Raw genomic sequence first — 11,190 nt, 5'->3', positions numbered from 1 at the left:
AGATTTTTCTTCATAAAGATTTTGGGCCACATGTGCACCCATTCGTCAACCAACACATGATGATGATGGCGGCCATATAACTTTCAAATGAACATCAGTTATACCCATTTTTTTATAGTATCTAAAAATCAGCAATCATCTTTTAAGGAACTCTTTTGGGGGAAAGCAGCCACCGCTTGGATTTCATATCATCTGGAAATATTGTTACGCTGCCTCTCTGGCGTTAGAGTCGGGCACCAGAGATAACAGGGTTACATTAAAAGGAATCTATTAGAGGTCGAGAAAGGTGTCTTAATTTAAACCACCGATCTAAACCCGAAATAGGACGAAGGAATTATATACCAATAAAGGTGTATTAATGCGCTATTGTAGTCCTGTTTTCATAAGTATTATTAAAATAAAATAGAATAATAATGAAGTTCAACATTTTATTAATGAGATAAAATACTGGAACGAGTCTGGACTCTCGGTGCTGTTACTGGTCAGTGCCCCCGGGTATGGTTGGTCTTACAATTATTCACGAGAGTGAATACTACTCATAAACTATATCTTTATAGCTTTTCTTTAACACAAATCCTTAATACCAAGGTTTCAATCATATATATTGACTCTTATTAAACAAGATCAAAAGCCTTGTTCTTCATCAAACTGTTATATTAAAAACCTATAAATACATATCTGTTCTTCAATTAACTATCTTTGTTACTATCTCAATAGTCACGGTTATATTTTCATTAATTTATATTATACACATCTGAATCTCCAAATCTGGTGACAAAAATATTTAGTCACCGTCACCCGCAAGTATAGTCACCGTCACCGATATTATATAGTCACCGTCACCGACAGCTATAGTCACCGTCACCGATATTATAGTCACCGTCACCGAGATTTAATCACCAGGACTTAGATCTGTCACCGTCACCTTTAATAAACTATAATAATATAATATATTTCACAATACTAACTTTTAAACTCATTACATCCGACATAATTGTATTTTAGTTTATCTATCTATTTCATACGACTCTTTCCACAAGTTTGAGCTATCTCCCTTGACGCAGTCAACCACACGTATTTATATCCTTAATTGACCAATGAGAATTGAGCTTATATAAAGACGTCCAATCACGAGCCATCACTCTTCTTAGGGAAATTCCCTTAACGGTGACAAAATAGTAAACAATGCCATGTTCTTCACGAATAAATATAGTTTAAGTATTTAAAATGCAACTAAAAGCTTGGAAAACTTTTGTAATGGATACAAACAGATACAAACTACTGTATATAGCAATCGAAAGTCAACAAATAACGAGCATTATAACCAATACACATCAAACATGTAAGTATCACCTAGATCGGTGACCAACATTGAAAATCGGAACGAGAGTTATTTACAGTCTTTAACTGTTCCGAGAAATTAGCAATCATACACAAAAGAAACCCAAACATAACGAATTATAAGATGTAAAATTATGCCGACATGAATCACCATTTAATTATTATTTACAGCTGTAAACAAAAATCTATGGCCTACTTTCATTTTCCAACAGTACGAGAATAAACATCATCTGTCTCAAAAACAATGATACTCAGTTTTAAATCATACAAATTAATAGTTTTATATATACAAAAATAAGCCTTTCCTGACTTATCAAACACATTCGATAACCATCTTCTGATCATGGATCATAACAACAACATACATGCATATTAGAAACTGAATAACTACGGGGAGCCGGCATAACATTGCCCCCTTCCTTAAGGATTTGGTCCCCAAATATATGAGCTTAGTAAGCTTATTGATACAGCTTAGGAAAAACTCATCAAAGTAGCTATTTTTTTTTTCAGCTGACAGTATGCCTGTACTATGTGGATTTAACAACAAAGATATCATTTCATTCCCAAGATAAATTTTACTAAACATATTAGCAACAAACATCAAACTACAACAAATTTAACAACAAAGTCTAAAAACTACTGAGTCTGCAAGCACATAAGTCATTTAATCTCTCCTGTACTATGGAAACAAGCCCTGACAGTTTGTAAAACTTTGCCTCCTGTAATAACTCATACAGATATATGTGTTCTCTAGGTAGATATCTTTTTTCTACGTTGCAATTGTTCCTTAAATAATTAAGAATTATCTTAAAGTGAGCTGGATCTCGGTCAAAGAAATACACGTTGTTTGATGGTCGGAATGGACTTAACGGTTGCAGCATTAATGCAAATACACATGAAGGATCTGCTCTGAGTGTGTTTTTACTTGTTTCTATCTTCATCCCTCCAACATTGAGGGTAAGTGTGTTTTCTTGTGTGTCCTGTAGGGACTGTAAGAAGGTCTCTACCAATTCTGTTTTCGCAGAAAATTCAACATTCCTGATTGGATCGATTTCGGTCTCTACAGGTTCTTCTACAACGTTCTCCGTATTTTGTGGTCTACTGTCTGGAGTTGGTTTCTTTACTGTCCTTGAGGAGTTAGAAGAGCTAGACGACGTTCCTGACGATGTTGTTGAGGAGGAGGAACTCTTGTTATAGTTATTTGCTTTCTCTAACGTCTTCACTTCAGTTTCTGATACATGCAGCTCGACTTCTTCCTCTAACAATTGGCTGCTTGTATTTCCCTCTACTTTATCTGCCTCTGGCTCTACCGATATGGTTATGGTTTCCCCATTCTCACTCATAAGATCTTGTAGTACGTCTTTAATTTTCTTCAGCCTTTGTTCTTTTGTCTCTGATGGTTTACAAATCTTTGCAGGAGTTGGCCCGGAGAGGTTGCCATTTTCTTTGTTGTCTTCTATGTCAGATCTATCAGTTCTTTTTCTCGATGTTTCCCTCAATGAGCTTCCTCTCTTCTTCCACTCCACTCCTTTATTAGTACCAGTGGTTCTGTAGCTGGTTTCGCCCATCTCTGATTTGGCATATCTATTACGTCTGGGTGCCAGTTCGATCTCATTCCCATTACCATCTACTAATTTGATTTTCTTTGGCATTTCCTCAGTTCTAAACTTTTCAAAATCTTCTTCCGCCTCTTTTCCCCTACGTCCGGAGCTGTTCTGAAAGCATATCATCTGGCTTTCTAGAACCTTGCATCCATGGCTTGAATTCCGTCTTTGGAATAATTTCTTGCATTCTGGACACTTCCAGGCAAAGTCTGAGTGTCTTTCTAGTATGTGTCTCTCCAGGAACCACCTCTTATCAAATGTCATATCTTCACAGATAACACACATCCATTTACTCTATAAAAGAATAAAATAACAATCATAAGAGAGAGATATATAATCATGGACTGATCATTATAATAATTTATATTTTCACAACTCAACAACGTATACAAAGAGTAGTAAAACTAATTTAATTACCAGTAACGGTCATACCTATATATGGTAGGACACTTTTTGTATTCAATACTTAATCATATGTATTAAATATATATATATAAAAAAAAAATAACCAACATGCATACAATACAACTTTGATCATCAGAACCAAGTTAAACTAAATTTGATAATTATCAACTATGAAAACCAGGTTGGACTTTGATCTCCCAAATAAGGTTTGAGTTTATCATGGTGAACCACTTTCGGTTTCATTCTTGGACCCAGCTGAATTCTATATAAGACGTCATTCAGTCGATGGGTAACAACAAATGGACCATGCCAAGGTCTCTGAAATTTCGGATTTACACCAACTTTCCGTTGATATTGGTAATACCAGACTGGATCACCAGGATTGAACAGCTTTAAGTGAATGTTATGATCATAGTTTCTCTTCATAACATCACTAGCAACATTTAAATTGGTTCTCGCAAATTCATGAACAGTCAACAATGTATGTTCAAGATCATTTACAAAGTCAGAAATAGAACTTTTAGGAGTGTCAGGAGATTTACCAAACAATAAATCTACCGGTAGATTGATTTCACGTCCATACATCATTTTACAAGGTGACACACCAGTACTTTCGTGTTCAGCTGATCGATATGCCATCATTAGAATGGGCACAAATTTGTCCCAATCCTTTTGGTGGTTCGATACAAATGAAGACAACATATTTTCCAGGGTTCTCATAAACCTCTCAGCCATTCCATCAGACTGGGGTCTCATAACCGTGGTTCTTGTTTTGTCAATATCTATCAACTTGCAAAGTTCTTTAAACAAATGGGATTCGAAATTAGCCCCTTGGTCCGTATGTATTTGTAAGGGGACTCCAAAGATCGAGATAAAATTGTCTACTAATGCTCGAGCTACCACCTCTGCTTCCTGAGATTTTAGTGGAATGGCATGTACAAACTTAGTGAAGTAATCCCCAATTACGAGTAAATAATTATTTCCCTGAATTGACCTAGGCAAAGGCCCCATTATGTCCATAGCAACCCTTTCTAGAGGAGCACCGACATTATATTGTCTCATAGGTGCTTTTGGTTTCCTATTTGGTCGCTTTCGTGAAGCGCATACATCACATTTGTTACACCAATTCTCAACATACTTTCGTATTCCAAACCAAAAGAATCTTTGTCTAACCTTACTTAAGGTTTTCTTGATACCTAAATGACCACCAGTGACACTATTGTGTAACTGCTTGAGCACACTTTCTTTCAAATTTTCTGGAATTACTTTTTGCCAGGTGACCTTGTCCCCTTTTTCACTTTCCCATTTTCGACATAGAATACCGTCTCTTATCTCAAATGATTCAATTCTATTCCAGAAGTATTTGATAATCGGACTGAATTTTGATATTTCTGGCCAAATGGGTTTAAAATTGTTTACTAGCCAATCCCTAATTATCTTTAACACCGGGTCATCTTCTTGTTCATTTTCTAAATCAAAACCTATCTCAACAAATTGTTCATCGTGCATCGGAGATGACGAGCTCGGTTTTTGTTGGTCCAAATGATTGGGTGTCATACTTCGAGTTTTAACTACTCCTACCCGTTGGTTAATTATGTTTTCAGGGGTCTTTGATTTGCAAACATCCACTGATGTTTCTCCTGCAAATCCTCTTTTCCCTTTTATTTTTACGGACCTTTTCAAATTGGGAACATTTAAAGTTTCAGAACTACTTGATTTACGAGCATCATATGATGCCTTTAAAGCAAATCCACTTTCATCCTTCACTTTATCAGATATGTTCACACTTTCATTTTCATGTTTTGTACAGGGTTTAGAAGCGTTTAAATCGTCTGATCTATAACTAGCATAAAGTTCTGCTGCTTCATGTTTCTTACTAGTCTCTAGACGTTGACTACCTTCAACTTTAACGGCGCCTGTTAAAGTATTCGTATCATCAACCACAACTGACTTTACTACCACTTCTTTAGTTGAAATCTCGTTATTTATTTCAACCTCTCCTAAACCCACATTTGAAAATTTATTCTCAACTTTCGAGCAATATGAACAATCATCTGGACAAGGTTTACGACTCAATGCATCAGCATTTGAATGAATACGACCAGGGCGATGTATTATTTGAAAATCATATGCACCAAGTGTTTCCAACCAGCGGGCAAGCTGACCCTCAGGATTTTTAAAATTTACTAACCATCTAAGAGACCCATGATCTGTACGAACAGTAAAAGATCGACCATAAAGATAGTGATGAAAATTTTTAACTGCACGGACGATAGCAAGCAATTCTTTTCTGGTGACACAATAATTCCTTTCACTTTTAGAAAACGTTTTACTAAAATATCCAATCACTCGTTCTACCCCATCTTGGATTTGAGATAAAACAGCCCCCATTCCTACATTGCTAGCATCTGTATCAAGAATAAAACCACCATCATCCATTGGATAACCTAAGATAGGTGCAGATATTAACAACTTTTTCAGATGCTCAAACGAGCAATTACAAGCTTCTGTCCATTCAAATTTCTTACACTTCTCGGTTAATTGATGAAGGGGCTTTGCAATAGTAGAGAAATTTTCTACAAATCGACGATAATATGAACAAAGTCCGATAAAGCTACGTACATCTTTTACATTCTTGGGAGTGGGCCAATCTTGCACGGCCTTAATTTTTTCATCGTCAGTACTTATCCCTTCATGACTAACTTTATGTCCCAAAAAGGTTACTTCCTTTTGAAGAAGGAAGCACTTCTTAGGATGTAATTTTAAATTAGCTGATCTTAGCCTATCACAAACTTCACTTAAATTTTTGAGATGCTCATCAAAAGTTTTGGAGAACACAATAATGTCATCAAGATACACTAAGCATATCCTCCAAGTTAAACCAGAAAATATTTTCTCGACTAACCGCTCAAAAGTCGCGGGAGCCCCACATAGTCCAAAACATAGCACTTTAAATTGCCATAAACCACTACCAGGTATTGCAAAAGCTGTTTTCTCCCGATCTTTCTCATCTAAACCACATTGCCAGTAACCACTGCGCATGTCCAGAGTTGAGAACCACTTACTGCCGCTTAAAGCATCCAGAGTGTCCTCTATACGAGGAATCGGTTGGCTATCTTTTTCAGTAATATCATTAATTTTCCTAAAATCTATACAGAATCGAATACTCTGGTCTTTCTTTTTCGTGACCATGACCACTGGGGAACACCAAGCACTACTTGAAGGTTCTATGATACCCCTTGATGCCATGTCTTGTATCTCTTTCTCTGCCACCTCTCTCTTTGCCAAAGGAAGTCTATAAGGTTTAAGTTTGATGGGTTTTGCATTGCCCGTATTTATTTTATGGTTAACGATTTCAGTGTGCCCAATATCAGATGGAGATTTTGAAAAAACATCTTGATAAGAACATAAAAACTCCCTTAACTTTTTGACTTCAATATTATCCAAATCTTTGGAACTTTTCTCAAATACACCCTTTAAATGATCAGGAATGTCCACTTTAGTGTTACTATCTGCACAATTGACCCGACTTACAGTACTCACTTCATACGTTTCTAAGTCAACAGGTTCAAAAGTACCCACAATTGTGTTTTTATAAACCTTGACCGGCTCTGAGCTAAAATTAGCAACCCTTAAAGGTATGATATTTGAATTTGGCTGAACTACTACTCTGGCTAACAACAAACCAGTTTTCTCAATAAACGACCTGTTTGTCTCCACAAGACCTACTTCATTAAATATAACCGGGCCACATGGAACTCCTTTTATTATCATTTCACTATCAGGCGGAATATCGACTGTTTCCGCAATTGAGATTCGACAACATGAGCTATCACCTTTATTTGTAAAACAGGTTATAAACTCATCCTTAATTCTCAGGCAACCTTTGCTAAAAAGAACATCAATACTATTAGTCATCAAAAAATCCATACCAAGTATAGCCATATCTTTGATTTCAGCTAACAAAAACTCGTGTTTGAAAACATGTTTTCCTAATTTTATTTCTAAATTAACTTTTCCAATAAACTCTGAAACCTCTCCAGTTGCTGTTAATAAATTCATTCTGACTGGCATGACTTGAGGTCTATTCTCAAGTACAAGGCTATCAAAGAAATCTTTTCTCAAAATGGAGACACTCGCCCCAGAATCAACCAACATATTTACAGACATAGAATTTATACTAGCAACTACAAAGTATCCATTATCTTTTCCCCAAGAAACATTTGAAATAACTGTGTTGGGTCTTTTTATCGTGGTCGAGCCGCGACCCCCGCACTCGACGCTTGGTAGTTTTCCGAGCTGTGATAATTTTGGTTATTATTTCTATTCCCAAAATTATTTGATCCTCTTTGCTGACGTGAACCATTATTGTTATTATTGGTATAACGTTGACTATTAGTATTATTTTTCTTTATAGCCCCTACATCATTTTGTAGATTTCGTATGCCTAGTTTTATTTCTTTTATTTCACTAGCCAATTTACTATCGTCACTGTCACATGCATCAGCAGTTCTCACTGATCGCCCTTTTTGTCTATCTGCTAGTCTTAAAGCTTCAAGACGAACAGCAATATTTTCAGCTTCATATATTGTTTTTGGACCTACTTCTCTCAATCTTAGACGAATGTCAGTTTCAGTTATAGCGTCAATAAAGTAATCAAGCGCAAGGGTATCCCTGACAATAGGGGAAGTACCAGGATATGCTCGCCTTGTAAGTTTTTTAATTGCCTGTGCCAGTTCAGGCAAACTTTCGTTCCTTAATCTAACTCTAGTCTGTAGCTCAGCTCTAAAAACTTCTGAGCGATTTATAGAACCAAATCTGCTTTTAAGCATTGTCACTAAACATTCAAAGTCATGCCTTTCACCCTCTGTCATTTCATTTAAAAGAGCACGAGCGCTACCTGTTAGACAACTTGCCAACAATAAGGCTTTAGACCTTAAGTCCCAATCATTAAGTTCTGCCAAAAGATAAAATTGTGTGAGATACTCTTCTAGATCGTCTGATCCGTCATACAGCTGAGGTTTAATTTTACATTTTATTTCAGGTTTAGCCCTGATGTTCTCAGTGAAATGGCTATTATTCAAATCTTGTTTATTATGTTTGGCTTCTCCACTCGCACTTATAGACGAACTATCATACCCCCTTCCCAAAATTGGAGTGGTTTTATTTGTTAAATGATGGTCAAATTTTGCCAACATACTGTCCATTTTCTCAGAAAAATCTGAAAGACATTTATCTACCATAAATTTCATTTCAACTTTAGCGTCAGCAATCCTTCTATCTGCTGCTACATTGTTTTCACTACTAGAAGCTATCACTTCATTCGATAGTGTTTCATTTACCTCATGTCTACTCCCAGTATTGGGACCGAACGTAACGATATTTGAATCGTCCATTTCTATTTTTATAACAACTTTAGATTTTGATATACAAACAATATTAGACTCTAATATATTGAGAGTGGTATCCCACCGCTGCCACCAATTGTTACGCTGCCTCTCTGGCGTTAGAGTCGGGCACCAGAGATAACAGGGTTACATTAAAAGGAATCTATTAGAGGTCGAGAAAGGTGTCTTAATTTAAACCACCGATCTAAACCCGAAATAGGACGAAGGAATTATATACCAATAAAGGTGTATTAATGCGCTATTGTAGTCCTGTTTTCATAAGTATTATTAAAATAAAATAGAATAATAATGAAGTTCAACATTTTATTAATGAGATAAAATACTGGAACGAGTCTGGACTCTCGGTGCTGTTACTGGTCAGTGCCCCCGGGTATGGTTGGTCTTACAATTATTCACGAGAGTGAATACTACTCATAAACTATATCTTTATAGCTTTTCTTTAACACAAATCCTTAATACCAAGGTTTCAATCATATATATTGACTCTTATTAAACAAGATCAAAAGCCTTGTTCTTCATCAAACTGTTATATTAAAAACCTATAAATACATATCTGTTCTTCAATTAACTATCTTTGTTACTATCTCAATAGTCACGGTTATATTTTCATTAATTTATATTATACACATCTGAATCTCCAAATCTGGTGACAAAAATATTTAGTCACCGTCACCCGCAAGTATAGTCACCGTCACCGATATTATATAGTCACCGTCACCGACAGCTATAGTCACCGTCACCGATATTATAGTCACCGTCACCGAGATTTAATCACCAGGACTTAGATCTGTCACCGTCACCTTTAATAAACTATAATAATATAATATATTTCACAATACTAACTTTTAAACTCATTACATCCGACATAATTGTATTTTAGTTTATCTATCTATTTCATACGACTCTTTCCACAAGTTTGAGCTATCTCCCTTGACGCAGTCAACCACACGTATTTATATCCTTAATTGACCAATGAGAATTGAGCTTATATAAAGACGTCCAATCACGAGCCATCACTCTTCTTAGGGAAATTCCCTTAACGGTGACAAAATAGTAAACAATGCCATGTTCTTCACGAATAAATATAGTTTAAGTATTTAAAATGCAACTAAAAGCTTGGAAAACTTTTGTAATGGATACAAACAGATACAAACTACTGTATATAGCAATCGAAAGTCAACAAATAACGAGCATTATAACCAATACACATCAAACATGTAAGTATCACCTAGATCGGTGACCAACATTGAAAATCGGAACGAGAGTTATTTACAGTCTTTAACTGTTCCGAGAAATTAGCAATCATACACAAAAGAAACCCAAACATAACGAATTATAAGATGTAAAATTATGCCGACATGAATCACCATTTAATTATTATTTACAGCTGTAAACAAAAATCTATGGCCTACTTTCATTTTCCAACAGTACGAGAATAAACATCATCTGTCTCAAAAACAATGATACTCAGTTTTAAATCATACAAATTAATAGTTTTATATATACAAAAATAAGCCTTTCCTGACTTATCAAACACATTCGATAACCATCTTCTGATCATGGATCATAACAACAACATACATGCATATTAGAAACTGAATAACTACGGGGAGCCGGCATAACAATATATATTTCACATGTAGCCGCTCCTAGAACTTTAATTAGCTCTTTTGTTATAAAGTTTTGTTCATATGGCTCTCATGGTCAATTTTGCAAATGTAATTCAAGGTTAAACTGAATTTTTGGTAGCTTTTATTACAATATGTCTATATAGTTGGGACAGATCACTGCCCGCCACTCACTCAGCAGGCGCGTAGCTCCCTATACGCCAACACGCAGTTGCGTGCACATCGATTTGGCATGCAAAATAAAATTGCAAAATAAACATTTATAAATTAAATGTTTAAAGGAAACACATATGTTGTCACTTTTTTAATTGATGAAATGTCATAAAATAACAGCATTTGGTTTCAAAATAGAAGTTTTATTGAATACCATGACAAAATCGGACAGTAACTTGTATCTTTTCATGCTTTTACAAGATTTGAATTTGTTATACTCAGTCTAAGACATGTAATTTCGGAGCAAATTATACAAAGTACGGTTTATCTGTTTGGAATGAGATGTACCAATCGGCATTACATTTATCAGAACCATTCGATATCGTTAAAAATATAACACGGCGATGTGTTCGACAGACTACAGAGCCAATCACCCTGCAAACACGCCAAAACAGTATTGGAAAGTCTCATTATAATTTGCGTTTATAGACCATATGATAATCGAACTGGAGAGTGTAGTCGCGTCTGGTATTATCAGAAAATCGCTTCTTTGTGCCGTATCTGCTGCTTCGTGTTGTAGGAAATATAACAAACTAACAAATTTCAACATTTTCTGGGACATACGAAACTGACCTGGTATGTTATTTGACG

The 11,190-nt window shown here is 35.7% G+C and overlaps 1 protein-coding gene across 1 annotated transcript; it reads right to left on the bottom strand.

Annotated features, from left to right (window-relative positions):
• Positions 1-1,970: 1,970 nt before the first annotated feature.
• Positions 1,971-10,307, bottom strand: LOC134705718 (uncharacterized). Its single transcript, XM_063564442.1, has 2 exons — positions 9,602-10,307; positions 1,971-3,239 (listed from the first exon to the last, which is right to left on the bottom strand). The coding sequence occupies exons 1-2, from the start codon at positions 9,623-9,625 to the stop codon at positions 1,971-1,973; spliced, it is 1,293 nt and encodes a 430-aa protein (XP_063420512.1). The 5' UTR covers positions 9,626-10,307.
• Between the last annotated feature and the right edge of the window lie 883 nt (positions 10,308-11,190).

Source organism: Mytilus trossulus, chromosome 1, assembly GCF_036588685.1.
Source record: "Mytilus trossulus isolate FHL-02 chromosome 1, PNRI_Mtr1.1.1.hap1, whole genome shotgun sequence".
NCBI classification, from domain to species: domain Eukaryota; kingdom Metazoa; phylum Mollusca; class Bivalvia; order Mytilida; family Mytilidae; genus Mytilus; species Mytilus trossulus.
The sequence above is the reverse complement of the archived record's forward strand: the minus strand, read 5'-3'. Positions and strand labels throughout refer to the sequence as shown.

What these genes read in the sequence shown, in the direction of transcription:
- LOC134705718 (XM_063564442.1), bottom strand. Translation starts at nt 9,625, where the DNA reads ATGTCGGATGTAATGAGTTTAAAA. An exon ending in CGGATGTAATGAGTTTAAAA is followed by an intron (nt 3,240 to 9,601) that starts GTTAGTATTGTG and finishes ATTCTTTTATAG; the next exon opens with AGTAAATGGATGTGTGTTAT.